General features: G+C 46.9%; 2 protein-coding genes across 3 annotated transcripts in view; one reads left to right on the top strand and one right to left on the bottom strand.

The window, feature by feature from the left end:
- Positions 1-2008, bottom strand: part of LOC126235795 (regulator of chromosome condensation) — a 136513-nt gene extending 134505 nt beyond the window's left edge. Inside the window, exon 1 of one of the 2 annotated variants that reach the window (XM_049944610.1) lies at positions 1920-2008. The gene's annotated coding sequence lies outside the window, so the exon portion shown is untranslated. Of the gene's footprint in view, positions 1-1902 lie in introns of both variants that reach the window. The other variant, XM_049944611.1, reaches the window with a different exon arrangement.
- A 199-nt stretch (positions 2009-2207) lies between these two features.
- The window catches only part of LOC126235794 (eukaryotic translation initiation factor 6), a 33389-nt gene continuing 15414 nt past the window's right edge, over positions 2208-20182 (top strand). Inside the window, exon 1 of the mRNA XM_049944608.1 lies at positions 2208-2402. Coding sequence (XP_049800565.1) covers positions 2296-2402 — 107 coding nt within the window. The 5' untranslated portion in view covers positions 2208-2295. The remainder of the gene's footprint in view (positions 2403-20182) is intronic.

Genomic DNA, 20182 nt, shown 5'->3' with positions numbered 1-20182 from the left:
CTAATGTGTGCAGTTGATGCAGCACTCACATATTCAGATTTTGGCATGTCTGTCAACTCTTCCAGATAAGTATCAACAAGAAAAGATTGTTACAGTTACATGTGCAGCTCAACATACCAATATTATTGATAACAATGCTGCCCTTCCAGTAGCTCATCACTACAGTTACCTAGGTTTCATTATCCTCTAACTTACACAACAACAAAGACAGGCAAGCAATGGCAAGGTTGCAACAATCTTCAAAGCTTCTTGTGACAGCATGGAGATAAAACAACCAAGAGCAACAGCATATTCCATGTGTAACACTGCAATCTATCATAGGAATATCAGGAAAAATATGATTAGCACTGTAAAAGTTGTGAAAATTTGATGCAGTACTATTACAATAGTTCTAAAATAGAGATGACTTTGCTAGTGGGACTCTTTTGTGGACTGTGCCCAAAAAGGTTACCAAAGGTAGACAATCTCAGCCACATCACATACCTTTAGGACACTCCAAACTTCCATTCTGAAACGCCTAGAAGCATGGCCTGGTGTATTTCAATATAAATTAGGCGCATGGCCTGGTGTATTTCAATATGAATCCATAGAAGGAGAAAAAGAGCAAAACAAACACACACACACACACACACACACACACACACACACACACACACACACACACCTTGAATGGGATGAGAATAATCCCACAACTTTATTGCTTGTATGCAAAGACAGGAAAGTACAGGTACACAACATGATGCAGAAACAATGTAGAACCATAAAAAACTAATTTCGTTTGAAAAATATATGGCAAAAAATGCCATGCTACCACTGGACTGTTCTGTCGTAAACACACATGTGGCAATCTGTGTTGATAAACAGTGCTCCTGTGTGTATTGGTAGCTTAGTGAAAACAATTCTCCCTCTTAATCACAACATATTTAATGTAAACTGCAATGATTACTGATGGGAATACAATATCAATAACCAAAAGTTGTTATTAAATGTGGACAAATACTAAACAACTAAATACAGGCTATGCATTAGATAATATTAAAAACATCAGTTCTCAATACAAAAGTGTTTCCAGCTTAAAATGAATCTAATGACAAGTAGTTTAACACAAGAGCCACAAAGGTAATAACCGCTGCCCCCTCCCCCCATTCTTCATCTTATCCTTCGTAAATGTGGGCAAAATTCAGATCGTGTTTTAGCTATTACATCAATCCCACAGCCCTGCAGGAAGAAACTGCAAATTTGAACGTCTTAGCTTATCTAATACCGTGAAACTTCGAGCTGCCGGCTGACGCAAGCGCGTTTCTCAATTTTGTTCATACACGTAAAGTCTCAAACAGATGTAAGCCTTCTTAATAAATTCTACCGTGTCATCTGAAAGACACCGCAAGAACTGTTACTTTCGAAACGCTATACTACTTTGAAACTTCCTATGTCATTGCCACCTTTATTAAATGAACGCATCCGAAGGATTTGCAGTCAGCTTAAAATCATTATCCAGAATATGTTATCTTTATTTCTATGGGGTATTCAAATAAACTGAAGTACTCCGAATGCGAATATCAAACTCAAAACGTTAGCACATACAGTAACGACACAGCTGATATCTCCAATGTTATTTGTTTACTCAGTCCACAGAATATGCAAGCTACGGCAAACTGTATCGAAGTAATATACAGTTTTAAGTCCTGAAGCTTATTGTAAGTACTAATACCGAAGAAACAATCTAACTAAGCTAAAAAGTTATGTAAACTGCGGCATGTGCTGGCACTAAAACGCCGAACAAAAATGCTTATAATGGATGTAACCATAGTTGATTAAAACAGTTTGAATGCTAATCTGCCTCTCAATTTAACAAAACATTTTATATCAACTATAAACTCTTAAATATCACAATACACGTACAACATACAAACACTAACCTCCAGCCTTCTGTTCTCAATTTCGAATGTAGAGGCAACAAGCAGGTTTGGAAACATACGCCGGTCATCAAATTTCCCACTTTCGTAATACGTATTTCCCTTCATGGAAATGCAAGAAAAAAATGTTAGATGAAGTCTGAATATCGCATAAATTCCATAATCTGAAGTTTCGACTACAGCTGTAACAGAATAGGAGATTACAACACGTTTTCCTATTTTACAAATCATTGTTAAAACTGTTGCTCAACTTGTGACATGGGTATGGAGAGTAAACCTCTTCGTGTTCCGGTTGCAGATACTAAGTTCTGACGACTCGACGAGGCACAGGTGGTGTTGTGCTGGGTTTTGGGGGGGTTGACGTTTTGCATTGAGAATTATGGCTGTGCGCGTGCAGTTTGAAAATAATAATGAAGTTGGTGTATTTTCCAAGTTAACTAACTCATACTGTTTAGTTGCCATTGGCGGTTCAGAGAATTTTTACAGGTAATTATTACGCAGATAACTTAGATTAAGTGCTGTCGGTCACGTTGAATAGTTCGGTATAAAGTTCATTGATAAATATTAATCTAAAGCTAAACTATTTGTAACACGGACGCATGAAAATGTGTGCTTTCTACATTTAAAAGCGGAACTGTTGCAGTTAGTGTTATGTTGTAACATTGCATAATTAGGAAGATATCGGAGCTACCATTCGCTTGTTCGCGACTTCGGTTGGTAAATTATGTGATTACATGTACATTTTACAGTAATGTCTTCATAGCTTATAAATAAAATAGGCTCGAGTTTTGTTACACAAAAGGACAGTCCTATTGCATTGAACACAATGATCGTCTTGTATCTATAAAGTAACCCATATATATATATAGTCATAGATGGCAAAATGCTAACTGAAGAGATTATTAAAGTTATCAAATCAGTTCATAATATCTTCTCTTTACATATGAAAGAATACAGGTCAGTCTCGGCAGTACAGGCAAAAACAGAAAAAAACTATGATCAAAATGAATTACAATTAAATTCTTAATGTACAATTAACTGAGACGTGGCATAAATAAATCTGAAGTTGCATGGTCCTGGAAGTAAAATGGATCCATTGCTGTCTTCATTTTTTGCAAATGACATTGTAGGTAATATAAAAAGCTCTCTTAAAATGTACTGTGTAACTTCTGCTGCTCTTTAGGTGGTGATATTGAAGGTAAATTTTTGTAAAAGTTAGAAAAATCAGCATTTTGGAGTGACTAAATCTGGCCCTAAGAACATGAATAGTTAGTTGTAAGGAAAAACAATAAGCAACTGTTGGGACTGGCACTTACAGCATGTGTGTTGTTAGTGATGAAGCAAGTAGGTCTACCTTGTTTCCTGGGTTCGATTCCTGGCTGTGTTGGGGATTTTTCTGCCTTGGGCTGAGTGTTTGTGTTGTCCTCATCATTTGTGAAAGTGGCTACTTTGGACTGTGTAAAGATTGGGACTTTGTATGGGCACTGATGACCGCACAGTTGAGCAGCGTTGTCGTCATCTACTCTGTTTCCGCCATCAGGAAGCAAGCTGATTTCCTCCCTCACTTCCACGCAGAGGGCTCACAGCTCTTCTGTGAATAAGTGCTTGACCAACATGGGACCCCATCCTTTGCAGCGCTACTTCCTTTTTTGAGCTGCAAGCCCATGCTACTATTCTTATTACTCACTGCCTTTCCATCGGATAGTCGTCTTGGTGCTGACCATGCTTGCATTTGGTTTGTGACTTTGCACACTCATGGTTTTGTCTTTTCTTCCTGCACTTAATAGTCTTTTCACCCTTCCTACATGGACCCATTCTTAGGTTGGACCTACCATTCCTTTACCAGAGTTTAATAGAAGTGCGGATTGTGCAGGGAAGGTCACACAACGTGATGTGTGTTCCACCTTTGCACATTTCTATCTTTGCAGCCTTCCTATCTGGCTGTGGTAAAAGGTCCAGAACCCAACACTGTAGCCATTCCGTTGCCGTGTTTGGGGGGGGGGGGTTTCGCCAAGTACCTGCCGGGTGATAGCCTCCCCCCCCCCCCCCTCCCGAGTATATGGCATTCCTGGCTGGGGCACTCCAGGGCAACAGATTACTGATCTGTTAGCCGTTGCTGAAGCTGGCTGGCACCCTTTGGGAGAGCCCCCATTCACTCTGGGTGGCACCATGGTGGACTGTTTGCATTTGAAGCATTTTACACTTTCTGCCACAGGTGGCCACATGGCACCAACAAGACAAGATTCTTACAGTGTGGAGAGAGATTGCCCCAGAATGTTTCCTTCTCTGGCTACACAGTGGGAGGAATGTATGGCTAAGAGAAAAGGGGAGAAATACTCCCCCAGTACTTAGTTTGCTCTAGGACTGACAGGGACTGCTGTTTGGCCACAACCCTTATTCTTTGTTAAACACCTTGAAGGCAGTGTTGGAGAAGTAGCAGTGATCCTGGAAATGAAAAGTGGTTCAGTCTCCTGCCCAGCCATAAGCGCTGCTCAACTCTGACAAGCTGAGTAACATTCATCTACATCATACTCCACAAGTCACCTACTAGTGTGTCGCGGAGCATACTTTTGGTACCACTATCTGACCCATCCAACGCTGTTCCACTCACGAATGGGGCATGGGAAGAATGATTGTCGGTAAGCCTCTGTACTGGCTCTTAATTTCTTGAATTTTCACTTTGTGGTCAATATGTCGGATGTGTGTGAGGGGGAAGTAATATGTTGCCGTGACTCCTCGTGAAAAGTGCTGTCCCGGAATTTCAGTAGTAAATATCTCCGTGATGCACAACGCCCCTCTGGTAATGTGTACCAGTAGAGTTTGTTTAGCATCTCTGTTAAGCTCTCTCGCCAGCTAAATGATCTCGTGACAAAAAGTGCCGCTTTTCATTGGTTCTTCTCTGCCTGTTCTATCAGTCCTACCTGTTAGGGATCCCAGATAAATGAACAATACTCAAGAAGCGGGTGAACAAGTGCCTTATGAGCCACTTCTTTCGTGGTTGAGTTACATTTCCTTAAGATTCTTCTGATGAATCTGAGTCTGGTGTCTGCTTTTCCCATTATCTGTTTTATATGGTAATTCCACTTAAGTTCGCTCTGGATAGTTATGCCTAGATATTTATGGCAGACGCTGTCTACAGCTGTTTGTCATCAACAGTGTAGCTGTACAGTAGGGGATTCTTTTCCTATGTTCGTGCAGTATGTTAGATTTATTTACTTTCAGAGTCTGCACCATTCATCAATTCTCTGCAGGTCGTTCTGCAAATTCGTACTATCTTGTGGCGTTGCTACTTTGGTATAGACAACTACATCATCTGCAAATAGCCTTAAAGAGCATCTGATGCTTTCTACTGCATCATTTATACATATTCTAAACAGCAATGGTCTTATTACACTTTCCTGTGGTATTCCAGATATTACCTTTACATCTGTCGATTTAGTTCCGTTGAGAGTGACTTGTTGTGTTCTATCTGCAAGAAAGTCTTGAATCCAATCACAGGTCTGGTCCAATACTCCGTAAGCTCATCTTTTTTTCATTAAATGGCAATGCGGGACTGTGTCAGATACCTTACTGAAATCAAGGAATACAGTATCTGGATCTAATGAAGGTGCAGAGCGAACTGAGTTTTGCAGGATCTCTGTTTGTGGATTTTTTAAAATCAGGGTGGGGCCCCTCCTTGCCCACACCAATGTGGTGACCAAACCAGAAGTTCTACTGTCACCTCCGTCACAGGATGCCGGCTGTGATGTTATCCATGTGTCTGGGTAAGATTACTCATTTACATGGACCATCAGGAGATAGAAAGTGGACGAAAGCAATCGAAGGGTAACGGTTGTAAGGGCAGAGGAAAAAAAGTGCCAAGGCAAGCGCCAAGGGGATAAAACCTCTGTGACAGTAGGACGGGTAGTAAGGGCAGTAGTGGCTTGCTAGCTGTGACAGTGCATGCAAGGTGAGGTAATGTTAGTGTGAGGTATCGTGCATTGTTACCTGTGTTGCTGCGTGCTCGTTATAGTTGGGTCAGTCCGGGTGCTTCAGCTGGACCTGCTGCAGTGGCTTCATCCCTGTAACAAAGGAATTCAGTGCGGCAATGCATGTGTTGCCATTACGCCCTCTACTGTACCGTGTCGTCAGTGACTTGGCACAGCTTCATCAGGCTGGTGCCGAACAGTGGCAGCCTGCCGCCATTTGGTATCCTCCGCTACTGCATAGCACAGCTCTGCCGCATCTGGGCCTCGAGCACCTCTGCTTGCTTGGTGAGCTGCGCCGCGTCAGCATCGGAGAAATGCACACTGTTCGCTCGCGCTTGTGCACTGATGGCTGCCTTTTTGGCTTCTCGGTCCATTGCGGGGGCCACCCGCACGGCGGTTGGCGTTGCCGCCAATACCGCTGGGGCGGCAGTTGTCATCTTTGCGCCTTTCACCTGCAGTGCTGCTGGAGCAGGCACACGAACGTCCTTCTGTGAGGTCGCAGGGGTTCGAACCCCTTCTGCTGCATGGAGGCCTTGGGCGAAGACTGCACGCAGTTGCCTCAAGGCCTCTTCCTTCCCTGCAGCCGCGGCAGCTGCAAAGGCAGCCCTCTCTGCCGCCACGACGGCTTTGAGGGTTTCAGTGGCCTCCTTCACGGCGGTGCCGAGTTCAAGGCCACAGTTCTTCACGGGGGCGTGAACTGCATCTCAATCACCCGCCTCCAGATGGTCGTTCCCACTCCTGGCAGCTGGAGCTGCTTCTGCGCTGTCCCTCAGCTCAGCTGGGCTGGACTGGTCTACATCCTGTGTCATTGCCGTCGTTGTCTTCTCTTCTTCCTCTGCATTGGTGCGGCCTCGCCGCCTTCGGCACGCTTGCGGCTTGAGAAAGCCGTGCCAGGTGGCGACGTGTGGACCGCCACACTGGACAAAAGTCGGCAGAACGTTACTTCCACGGTCACAGGTGTGGCTGTTGTGCTTGCCGGCAGTACAACGTGACATGGCCTCGCCCTGGCACCTGAAGCACTGGGGCTGGGGTTCCATGGTGGTCGGGAGAAGTTCTGTCGTAACCAGGAAGCCCAGCAACTTCCGCAAGCTGAAGATGTCGCGCTCGCTGTCGGCTGTTTGCACGGTCACGGCGTAGATGAGCACCCTTTTCTTGTTGGTCAGGTTGTGCAACCTAGCGGTTGGATTACCAATCCTGGCTTGCAGCAGCCCTTCCTGGACCACTGCTTCGTCACAGCACCAAGGTAACCCCCTTAGGAGTGTTTTGGTCGTCTTCTTCCTTCCAGTGGAAGGTGCCTTCTCACGCGCTGGAGGCACGTCGACAATGTGGTCGGCCACTGCGACCTTGATCAACCTGTGGTCAGCCACGTTTGCAGCCCGAACGCAGATTAGCAAGTCTGTGTCAACAGACTCGTAGACCACCTCATTCTGGGTGCAGTTCATCATTATGTTGAACAGCGCTGTCCACCTGCCTTTGGACTTGACGTATAAAGGGAGGGACAGGCTGCGACTTGTCTTCTCGGGGCTTCCTTGCTTGGTCGGCAGACTCAGTGAGTTGAACAACCGAAGGACTCTTCGTAGCAGCAGGTTCCCTCTGCGCATACTTGCTTCCCATGCTGTGGGGCACAGAAAACGACATTCTGCTGGCATTGTGAAAACAACACATGACAATTTGCTTCCCGCGGTGCCCACAACGCAGAACTTCTTCACGAGCTCACAACAGCCAAGTAAGCATAGCATGCAGTGGCAGCAATGTGCACACCTCGCTAGCTCATCATGTGGAATCCATGTTGGTTTTTATAGAGGAGATGTTCATTTTCCAAAAAGTCATAATTTTTTAGCATAAAACATGTCCCGTGGTTCTAAAACAGATTGATGTCAACGATACAGGTATATAATTGTGTGGATATGTCTTACAGCCTTTCTTAAAAATGGGAATGACCTGCACTTTTTCCAGTCTTTAGGTACCTTTTGTTGTTCAAGCGATCTACGATACATTACTGCTAGAAGGGGAGCAAGTTCTTTCCCATAATATTTATAGAATCTTACAGGTATCTCATCGGATCCTGAAGCCTTTCCACTACCAAGCGATTGTAGCTGCTTTTCAATTCCGTGATCGGTTGTCTCAATACCTGCCATTTCTATGTTCGTACGATGATTGAAAGGAGGGACAATGTTACAATCTTCTGTGGGGAAACAATTGCAGAAGACTGAATTCAGTATTTTGGCCTTCTCTCTGTTATCTTCCATTTTGGTGCCAGTGGGGTTGCTGAGAGAATGAATAGATGATTTTGACCCACTTACTGATTTTATGTATGACCAAAATCTCTTAGAGTTTTTACTCAGGTTGGTTGATGTTGTCTTACTTTCAGAATCATCGAACGTTTCTCTCATTGCTCTCCTTACGCTCATTTTCACTTCATTCAGCTTTTGTTTGTCAACTATGTTTTTACTTCTCTTGAATCTGAGATTAAGTGCTCTTTGTTTACATAGCGCTTTTCTAATGTGCCTATTAAACCATGGTGGATCTTTACCATCCCTTAAAACCTTACTCAGAACATACTTGTTTAGGGCATATTGAACGATGCCTTTGAAATTTTTCCATTTGTTCTCCGCATCTTCGTCCTCATCACCGAATATTTGATGCTGACTGCTGAGATATTCTGAGATTTATCCTGTCACCCTTGCTGAGCAAATATATCTTCCTACCTTTCTTAACATTCCTTGTAGGACCCGTCGTCATAAATGCTGTCACAGCCTTATGATTACTGATACCTTCCTTTCTCTACATTAACTGATTTGGTAAGTTCAGGTCTGTTTGTTGCAGGAGGTCTAAGACGTTACCCTCTCAAGTTGGTTCTCTATCTGCTGAAGGTAATTTTCGGACAAGACATCCAGAATAGTGGCACACGATTCCCTTTCTCTGGCACCAGTTTTGATGGCAGAACACTCCCAATCTATACCTGGGTAGATGAAGTCACCCCCTGTTACAACGGCATGATCAGGAAAATTACTAATGATATTCTGCAAGTTCTGTCTGAAGTGCTCTACAACTACAGATCCTGACCCAGGTGGTCTATAAAAGCATCTGATCACTATTTTTGACCACTCTTTGATACTCAACTTCACCAAGATTAATTCACATTCAGAATCCGTGATAACCTCGCTAGATTTTATCAAATTTTTTACTGCAATAAACACGCCACTACCATTGGCGACTAACCTATCCTTACAATAAACATTCCAATCTGAACTTAGGATTTTGTTGTCATTTACATCTGGTTTCAATCAGCTTTCTGTTCCCAATACTATCTGTTCATTATAACCTTCAGTAAGCGATACTAATTCTGGGAACTTCTCCTTGGATACGCCTGCAGTTTACTAAATCATATTAATCTTTTCTATCTCTGTTCTGCGAGGACCAAAATTCTCTGAGGTCACTGTGGCTGATTTAACAGGCAAATTGTCATGGCTTCCAAGGGAGGTGTTCTCTAAGCTAAAAAAGCCCCATGTGCATGCCACACGTACTCCGCTACCCTAGTAGTGTAACTATCACCTCTATTACCCCTCGTGACAGTCTCGGTATGGTACAGGGTATTATCTTACACCATGATCTTCTTTTACATCCGATGAGTTAGGTGCTAATTGAAGCAGTGGGGAGTGAATTTTGTTCATCGTGTCCAGTGGAAACCAAAGGACAGTGGGATTGCTGTTGGGGTCTTCGTATTAGCATTTAAGGCAACTCATAGCCTGGAAAGGTCAAGATGATGGCGTATCAGTGTCTTGTGCCAGTGCATGTACCACTCTTCCATGCAGTGCTTTAAATACATGAGATTCGGGCATGTCTTCATGATGTAATACTAGCCTCGTCTGTAGGGATTGTGGACGTCAGTTGTACACAAATGTTCCTTGTTCCTCCTCCCCTCTCCCCGTCCTACCTATGTCAGGTGAACAGAACACCATTCTCCCTGCTCACTAGCCTGCACTATCTTCCAGAGAGAAAAGAAAATCCAAGGATACAAGCCCCTTGACCAACTGGTGTATCCCCCCCTGCGGGTCCGGGGTAAGAATAGGCCCGAGGTATTCCTGCCTGTCGTAAGAGGCGACTAAAAGGAGTCCCTCCCCCTCAAGGGGGTAGTTAGCGCCTGCGTCCGGAGACGGACGGTTCCACGACCTCTATTTGCGGTCATTTTGCTTTTTCACTTCTCGTTTCTTCCTTTCTTTGGTTGGTTCCTTTCTTTGCTCTTCTCCACCTCACTGTCTTCCTTCCTCTTTCCTCTGCATAATCTCATTGCCTTCTTCTCATTGCCTTCTTCTCATTGCCTTCTTCTCATTGCCTTCTTCTCATTGCCTTCTTCTCATTGCCTTCTTCTCATTGCCTTCTTCTCATTGCCTTCTTCTCCTTGCCTTCTTCTCCTTGCCTTCTCATTGCCTTCTTCTCCTTGCCTTCTCATTGCCTTCTTCTCCTTGCCTTCTCATTGCCTTCTTCTCCTTGCCTTCTCTGGTCTCCGCCTCGGCGTTTGAGACACTGTCCTCTCTCTCTCTCTCTCTCTCTCTCTCTCTCTCTCTCTCTCTCCTTTTTTTCCTTCCTCCCTGTGCGCGCCTGAAGGCCGACCCACGCGTTCGCACGCGTAGCCGGTGACGGGGTAACGCGTAATTCCCCGCCCTGGGTAGACATGTAAGGCACGCGCGTACCCCCTGGTAAAGGCCAGGCCCGGGGAGGGGTGATTGCCTGAGCTGATACCTTCTGACCATGCCGATTGGTCCCTCCGTCTGTTTCTCGGGAGGTGTGACCTGAGGTGTAAACATTCACCTAAGGCGGGAGTGCCCTCTGAGAGGGTCCCCACAAGGAAGGAGCGCGCCATCGGAGACGCTGGCAATCATGGGGGATTTCTCCGCAATGGATTTCACTCCATCTCTCTCGACTTCTGCCCAAAAACGGAAACGTGACCAGCTACCAGTGACAAAAGTACTACCGCCTGCCCCACAGTTCCTCGTCGTTTCTCGATCTGAGGACGGAAAGGATTTTTCCTCTGTCAACCCTTTCGTTATCCAGAAGGGCGTCGATGCCATAGCCGGATCTGTCAAATCCTGTACCAGGTTGCGTAACGGTACCTTATTACTCGAAACTGAGAGCGCCTTTCAGGCACAAAAACTGCTTCGGGCCACACTCCTGTACACATTCCCTGTCCGGGTGGAGGCTCACCGAACTTTGAATTCGTCTCGTGGTGTGGTCTACACTAGATCCCTCGACGGTTTGACTGACGAGGAGATTCAATCTTTCCTCGCTGAGCAGGGCGTGACGGCTGTCCATAGGGTCATGAAAAAGGTCAACAATGACCTTGTACCGACCCGGACACTTTTTTTGACCTTCGATAGTGTTCAGCTGCCATCGCGCATCAAAGCGGGCTACGAGGTTATTTCTGTTCGCCCCTATGTCCCGACACCTACGCGCTGCTACCAGTGTCAGCGTTTCAATCACACTCGCCAATCTTGTTCCAATGCGGCTAAATGTGTCACTTGTGGCAGGGATGCCCATGAGGGTGACTGTCCACCTCCGTCTCCTCGTTGTGTGAACTGTCAGGGTGACCATGCTGCATCCTCCCGCGACTGTCCTGTCTATAAGGAAGAACGCTGTATCCAGGAAATTCGGGTCAAAGAGAAAGTGTCCACCTCGGCTGCTCGCAAGCTATTGGCTAGTAGGAAGCCCACGCTGCTCCCAGCGGGGAAATACAGTACTGTCCTCGCCTCTCCTCGGACTACCAGGGAGGTGGCAACCCAGACCTGCGATCTGACCTTCAGCACCACGGTCGTCCGTTCGGCCAGTGCTAAGATCGCGCGGTCGACGTCTCCTCTTCGTCCCATCACCCCACAGACACCAGCCCCTTCATCAGCTTCTGCTAAGACGAAGACCCAGAAGTCAGATGCACGGGCCTTCAGGAAGGAACCGTCCCGTGCAGACTTCCTACGTACCTCGACCTCCCAGCCTTCGTCCGGTACTTCCACCAAACGACCATCCAAGAAGGCTAATAGGAAGCACAGTTCTCCTTCTCCGCCACGGCGCATTTCTTCTCCTGCGCCACCCAGCGGTTGCCGCCCCAGGCCGTCATCCCTTTCGCCTGGCCGCACCGCTGGTAGCCGAACATCTGGCCGTTCACCGGCGGAGGAAGCTCCCCCTCCCGGCCATCTTCCCAAGATGGCCGATGAACCTATAGACCCAATGGACGATGACTGTCCGCCTACTGATAGCGGCGGCAGTGCTCGCTCGAAGCCAGGCCCTCAGCGGCCTTCGAGGTGACCCCTTCTTTCATCTTCCTTTTTTCTTACGATGGCACTTATTCACTGGAATATTCGCAGCATTCGCTCCAACCGAGAGGACTTGAAGTTGCTGCTTCGCTTGCACCATCCGCTCGTTGTAGCCCTCCAGGAAACGAAGCTACGCCCATGCGATCAAATTGCCTTGGCACACTACACCTCTGTGCGTTTTGACCTACCCCCTGTGGTAGGTATCCCAGCTCATGGAGGGGTTATGTTGCTGGTCCGGGATGATATTTACTACGATCCCATCACATTGCACACCGGCCTGCAGGCAGTTGCCATCCGCATTACTCTCCCCACTTTTTCATTTTCCATTTGTACCGTTTACACTCCATCGTCTGCCGTTACCAGGGCAGACATGATGCAACTTATTGCTCAGCTACCTGCACCATTTTTGTTAACTGGAGACTTCAATGCCCACCATCCCCTTTGGGGCTCTCCAGCATCCTGCCCGAGGGGCTCCCTGTTAGCAGACCTTTTCAACCAGCTCAATCTCGTCTGCCTCAATACTGGCGCCCCTACTTTTCTTTCGGATACATCTCACACCTATTCCCATTTAGATCTCTCTATATGTACTCCCCAACTTGCACGCCGGTTCGAGTGGTATGCTCTTTCTGATACATATTCGAGCGACCACTTCCCGTGTTATCCATCTCCTGCAGCATACCCCGTCTCCGTGCTCATCTAGTTGGAACATCTCCAAAGCAGACTGGGGGCTCTTCTCTTCAAGGGCGACCTTTCAGGATCAAACATTCCCAAGCTGCGATAGTCAGGTCGCACACCTCACGGAAGTCATTCTCTCTGCTGCTGAATATTCCATCCCTCACCCTACTTCTTCTCCACGTCGCGTACCGGTCCCCTGGTGGACCGCAGCATGTAGAGACGCTCTACGTGCTCGTCGACGTGCTTTACGCGCCTTTAACCGCCACCCTACAGTGGCGAATTGTGTCAATTATAAACGATTACGTGCACAGTGTCGTCGTATTATTAAAGAAAGCAAGAAAGCCAGCTGGGCTGCTTTCACAAGCACCTTCAACAGTTTTACTCCTTCTTCTGTTGTCTGGGGTAGCCTGCGCCGGCTATCTGGCACTAAGGTCCACTCACCAGTTTCTGGCTTGACGGTCGCAAATGATGTCCTTGTGGCCCCTGAGGCTGTCTCCAATGCCTTCGGCCGCTTTTTCGCAGAGGTTTCGAGCTCCGCTCATTACCACCCTGCCTTCCTCCCCCGCAAACAGGCAGAGGAGGCTAGGCCACCTAACTTCCGCTCCTCGAATCGTGAAAGTTATAATGCCCCATTCACCATGCGGGAACTCGAAACCGCACTTGGCCGATCACGGTCCTCCGCTCCAGGGCCTGATTCTATTCATATTCAGATGCTGAAGAACCTTTCTCCTGCGGGTAACGGTTTTCTTCTTCGTACTTACAATCGCATCTGGATTGAGGGACATGTTCCCGCATGCTGGCGCGAGTCTATTGTTGTCCCGATTCCTAAGCCGGGGAAGGACAAGCACTTGCCCTCCAGTTATCGACCCATCTCGCTTACCAGCTGTGTCTGTAAAGTGATGGAGCGAATGGTTAACTCTCGATTGGTTTGGCTGCTCGAGTCTCGACGCCTACTTACCAATGTACAATGTGGATTTCGTAGGCGCCGGTCTGCTGTTGACCATCTGGTTACCTTGTCGACCTTCATTCTGAATAACTTCTTGCGGATGCGCCCGACCGCGGCTGTGTTCTTTGATTTGGAGAAGGCTTACGACACCTGTTGGAGGGCGGGCATTCTCCGCACCATGCATACATGGGGTCTTCGCGGTCGCCTCCCTCTTTTTATTCGTTCCTTTTTAATGGATCGACAGTTCAGGGTACGTGTGGGTTCTGTCCTGTCAGACACCTTTCGCCAGGAGAATGGGGTACCACAGGGCTCAGTTTTGAGCGTCGCTCTCTTCGCCATAGCGGTCAATCCAATAATGGATTGCCTCCCAGCTGATGTATCAGGCTCCCTTTTCGTGGACGATTTTACCATCTATTGCAGCGCGCAGCATACGTGTTTCCTGGAGCGCTGTCTTCAGCGTTCTCTTGACCGTCTTTACTCGTGGAGTGTCGCCAATGGCTTCCGTTTTTCTGCCGAGAAGACGGTCTGTATTAACTTCTGGCGCTACAAAGAATTTCTCCCACCGTCTTTACGACTTGGTCCCGTTGCTCTCCCATTCGTGGAGACAACAAAATTTTTAGGTCTTACATTTGACAGGAAACTTAGTTGGTCTCCACATGTGTCTTATTTGGCTGCCCGTTGTACCCGTTCTCTCAATGTCCTCCGTGTTCTCAGTGGTATGTCGTGGGGAGCGGATCGAACTGTCCTCCTTCGCCTATATCGGTCGATCGTCCGCTCCAAGCTGGATTATGGGAGCTTCGTATACTCCTCTGCACGGCCATCCATCTTACGCCGCCTCAACTCCATACAACATCGGGGTTTACGACTTGCGATCGGAGCGTTTTATACTAGTCCCGTCGAGAGTCTTCATGCTGACGCTGGTGAGTTGCCACTCACCTACCGGCGCGATATACTGCTTTGTCGGTATGCCTGTCGGCTACTGGCAATGCCTGACCACCCATCTTATCGTTCCTTTTTTGATGACTCTCTCGACAGTCAATACGGGTTGTATGTCTCCGCCCTGCTACCCCCTGGAGTTCGCTTTCGTCGCCTCCTTCAACACCTTCATTTTTCACTCCCTGCCACCTTTCGAGTGGGCGAGAGCCACACGCCACCTTGGCTCCAGGCTCAGGTTCGCGTCCACCTTGACCTCTGCTCACTCCCGAAGGAGGTTACCCCCGATTCAGTCTACCACTCCCGTTTTGTCGAACTTCGTTCGAAGTTCATTAATACGACCTTCATTTATACAGATGGCTCTAAGACCATTGACGGGGTCGGGTGTTCTTTTATTGTCGGGGCACAAAGTTTCCAATATCGGCTCCATGGCCATTGTTCGGTCTTCACAGCTGAGCTCTTTGCCCTCTACCAGGCTGTCCTTTACATCTGCCGCCACCGACATTCTGCATATGTCATCTGCTCCGATTCCCTGAGCGCTATCCAGAGTCTCGGTGATCCGTACCCGGTTCACCCTTTCGTGCACCGGATCCAACGCTCTCTTCAGCAGCTGGTGGACGTCGGTTCTCCTGTTAGCTTTATGTGGATTCCTGGCCATGTCGGTATCCCTGGGAACGAAGCTGCAGATGCCGCGGCCAAGGCTGCGGTCCTCCAGCCTCGGGCAGCTTCTCATGGTGTCCCTTCGTCAGATTGTAGCAGGGTAATTTGTCGGCGCATTGTCTCGCTGTGGCATGCCGATTGGGCTGCACTTTCAGACAACAAGCTTCGGGCCTTGAAAGCTCTACCCGTGGCTTGGACGTCGTCCTCACGCCCTTCTCGGCGGGAGGAGGTAGTTTTGGCCCGGTTGCGAATTGGCCACTGCCGGTTCAGCCATCACCATCTGCTGACGGCTGCGCCGGCGCCGTTCTGCCCATGTGGGCAATTGCTGACGGTCCGCCACATTTTAACGTCGTGTCCGAATTTTAACACCCTACGTCTCGATATTGGCCTGCCGTGTACTGTAGAAGCCATTTTAGCGGATGACCCACGAGCAGCTGCTCGCGTTCTTCATTTTATCAATTTGACAACCCTCTCAAAGGACATTTGATTATGCTGTTTTCTTTTTTAATCCTATGCCTGTCAGTATGTCTTTCATCGTGTTCTCCGTTTTGTTGCTGTTTTAAACTTGTGACTCGCGGTGCATTCCTAAAGTAGTCTGGGCGCTAATGACCGTTGACGTTGTGCGCCCTAAAACCACAAAAAAAAAAAAACTGGTGTATCAAGAGACCAAGAAGAAATATGATCGTTTGCATCGTGCACGTTCGGCGATGATGTATGCTGTGACTTTGACAATGCCATCTTCTGTAGCAAGAACAAGAACACCCCCCCCCCCCCCCTCCCTTGTGCATTGGGCCCTGAGGACTGCTTGACTATGCGTGCTAGCCTGGTTGTGGCCCCCTTCCTCCTCCATGCCTCACACCCATTTTGGAAGTATTGACTCTCCACCATTTGAGGACATCGATTCCCAACCCCCAGTCGGGGGAGGACCACCTTCCTTTGGGATCTCTCACCAGGAAGGGGTCCCTCAGGATGCTCCCCCACCCAGGTTTCTGCTGATGTACGACTGGGTACAAGTCAGTGCCTGAAGGAGCCACAGACACTGCTCACATGACTTCATATTCCACCTCTGTCCCTGAAACTAAGGCAGACAAGTACTCAGACATCAAAATCATCTGAGGAGGAGGAGGAGGAGGAGGACAACAAGAAGTAGCTCTCCGAGGAGGAGGAGGAGACCCCTAGTTGCCCCATGCCACAGACCCCTCATGTTCTGCCTTTGTATCCAAGCCAGAGTTCCTGGCGGCCCCTATGGAACCAGATCCACCCACACAACCTGATTCAGAACCAGTGTATGTTGATGCTATTTAATTAACCCCTTCATAACTCCACAGAATAGCGGTAGCGTGATTCTCTAGTGGGGCTCTTGCGGTTTTTTTCCACCACCTAGCTGAGCTTTGACTTCTCCTACACCTTTGCTCTGCGTTCTGCTTTGCCCTCCAGGACATTGGGTTCCCAGCATGCAGATCCCTACCTTCCGTGGCTGTCGGGGCTATTTTAAAAATTATGCTGACTATGAAAGAGTGTCTGGTGTAATTTGCACATATGTTTTGAACTCTGTCAACAATGAACATGATCCTCTTGAAACATCTTTGGAGCCCATGGCTGTTAGAGTGATGACGCCTCAGGATTTTACTGTCTGTAATGTGTATCCCCCCCTCCTACGGTGAAGTTTCTCAGAATGCAATGTCTGCACTGATATCAGAGATTCCTCTGACCTTCCTAATTCGGGGTGAGTTAAATGCCCATAACCCTTTGTGAGGTGGAACCACCACCACCACTGGCGTGGCAAAGCTTTTGAAAAATTGCTCACAGAGCTTGATCTTTGTCTCTGCAGTGTAGCACTCCTGTGTGGCATATGGCTCTCATTCGGCCATTGATCTTTCTGTATCCAGGCCTTGTTTTCTCCCCTCCATCCATTGGAGAGCCTCTGATGACCTGTGAGACTGATCGTCACTTAGGTAACCACTCATATGGGCTCTCAACAGTGCTAACTGGGTATCTTCACCTCTGCCATTGCCCTTGGAACCCTGCCACATGAAAATGTTGATGTGACTGTCCAAAGCACAACTATGGCCATTCTACACCAGCTGACTTTGCAGTGCCATATTCCTCTGGATTCCCCTCTTGGAAGGCAGTACCTTGGTGGCCACTAGAGATCACAGATAGGCTCTCGAGTGCCATAATTGATATTAATCTACACCTACATCTGCAGCTATACTCTCGAAACCACCTTGAGGTTCATGGCAAAGGGCACGTCCCAGTGTACCTGTTATTAGGGTTTCTTCCTGTTCCATTCACATGTGGAGAATGATTGTTTGAATGCCTCTGTACATTCAGTAATAATTCTAGTTGTGTCCTCAAGATCTCTTTGTGAACGATACATAGAAGGTTGTAGTACTTCATTATAGATAACTGCATCATCTGCAAAAAGCCTGATTTTACTATTGATATTGTCTTCAAGGTCAATAATATACAACATGAACAGCAAGGGCCCCAACATACTTTTCTGGGGCACACCCAGAGTTACTACTACACCTGACAATGACTCTCAGAGGTAACATGCTGTGTCCTCCCTACCAAAAAGTCCTCAATCCAGTCACAAATTTCACTTGATACCCCATATGATTATGTTGTTGTTGTTGTTGTTGTTGTTGTTGTTGTTGTCTTCAGTCCTGAGACTGGTTTGATGCACCTCTCCATGCTACTCTATCCTGTGCAAACTTCTTCATCTCCCAGTACTTACAGCCACCTACATCCTTCTGAATCTCTTTAGCGTATTCATCTCTTGGTCTCCCTCTAAGATTTTTACCCTCCATGCTGCCCTCCAATACTAAATTGGTGATCCCTTGTTGCCTCAGAACATGTCCTACCAACCGATCCCTTCTTCTTGTCAAGTTGTGCCACAAACTTCTCTTCTCCCCAATCCTATTCAATACCTCCTCATTAGTTATATGATCTACCCATCTAATCTTCAGCATTCTTCTGTAGCACCACATTTCGAAAGCTTCTATTCTCTTCTTGTATAAACTATTTATTGTCCATGTTTCATTTCCATACATGGCTACACTCCATACAAATACTTTCAGAAACGACTTCCTGACACTTAAATCTATACTCGATGTTAACAAATTTCTCTTCTTCAGAAAAGCTTTCCTTTCCATTGCCAGTCTACATTTTATATCCTCTCTACTTCAACCATCATCAGTTATTTTGCTCCCCAAATAGCAAAACTCCTTTACTACTTTAAGTGTCTCATTTCCTAACCTAATTCCCTCAGCATCACCCGACTTAATTCGACTACATTCAATTATCCTCGTTTTGCTTTTGTTGATGTTCATCTTATACCCCCCTTTCCTGACACTGTCCATTCCGTTCAACTGCTCTTCCAAGTCCTTTGCTGTCTCTAACAGAATTACAATGTCATCGGCGAACCTCAAAGTTTTTATTTCTTCTCCATGGATTTTAATACCTACTCCGAATTTTTCTTTTGTTTCCTTCACTGCTTGCTCAATATACAGATTGAATAACATCGGGGAGAGGCTACAACCCTGTCTCACTCCTTTCCCAACCACTGCTTCCCTTTCATGCCCCTCGACACTTATAACTGCCATCTGGTTTCTGTACAAATTGTAAATAGCCTTTCGCTCCCTGTATTTTACCCCTGCCACCTTCAGAATTTGAAAGAGAGTATTCCAGTCAGGATTGTCAAAAGCTTTCTCTAAGTCTACAAATGCTAGAAATAGGTTTGCCTTTCCTTAATCTTTGTTCTAAGATAAGTCGTAAGGTCAGTTTTGCCTCACGTGTTCCAGTGTTTCTACGGAATCCAAACTGATCTTCCCCGAGGTTGGCTTCTATTAGTTTTTCCATTCGTCTGTAAAGAATTCGTGTTAGTATTTTGCAGCAGTGACTTATTAAACTGATAGTTCGGTAATTTTCACATCTGTCGACACCTGTTTTCTTTGGGATTGGAATTATTATATTCTTCTTGAAGTCTGAGGGTATTTCGCCTGTTTCATACATCTTGCTCACCAGATGGTAGAGTTTTGTCAGGACTGGCTCTCCCACGGCCGTCAGTAATTCTAATGGAATGTTGTCTACTCCCGGGGCCTTGTTTCGACTCAGGTCTTTCAGTGCTCTGTCAAACTCTTCACGCAGTATCTTCTCCCATTTCATCTTCATCTACATCCTCTTCCATTTCCATAATACTGTCCTCAAGTACATCGCCCTTGTATAAACCCTCTATATACTCCTTCCACCTTTCTGCCTTCCCTTCTTTGCTTAGAACTGGGTTGCCATCTGAGCTCTTGATATTCATACAAGTGGTTCTCTTCTCTCCAAAGGTCTCTTTAATTTTCCTGTAGGCAGTATCTATCTTACCCCTAGTGAGACAAGCCTCTACATCCTTACATTTGTCCTCTAGCCATCCCTGCTTAGCCATTTTGCACTTTCTGTCGATCTCATTTTTGAGACGTTTGTATTCCCTTTTGCCTGCTTCATTTACTGCATTTTTATATTTTCTCCTTTCATCAATTAAATTCAATATTTCTTCTGTTACCCAAGGATTTCTATTAGCCCTCGTCTTTTTACCTACTTGATCGTCTGCTGCCTTCACTACTTCATCCACCGAGCGAGGTGGCGCAGTGGTTAGCACACTGGACTCGCATTCGGGAGGGCGACGGTTCAATCCCGTCTCCGGCCATCCTGATTTAGGTTTTCCGTGATTTCCGTAAATCGTTTCAGGCAAATGCCGGGATGGTTCCTTTGAAAGGGCACGGCCGATTT

Source organism: Schistocerca nitens, chromosome 2, assembly GCF_023898315.1.
Source record: "Schistocerca nitens isolate TAMUIC-IGC-003100 chromosome 2, iqSchNite1.1, whole genome shotgun sequence".
NCBI lineage: Eukaryota > Metazoa > Arthropoda > Insecta > Orthoptera > Acrididae > Schistocerca > Schistocerca nitens.
Note: the sequence above shows the minus strand (reverse complement) of the source record. Positions and strands in the feature narration are given on the sequence as shown.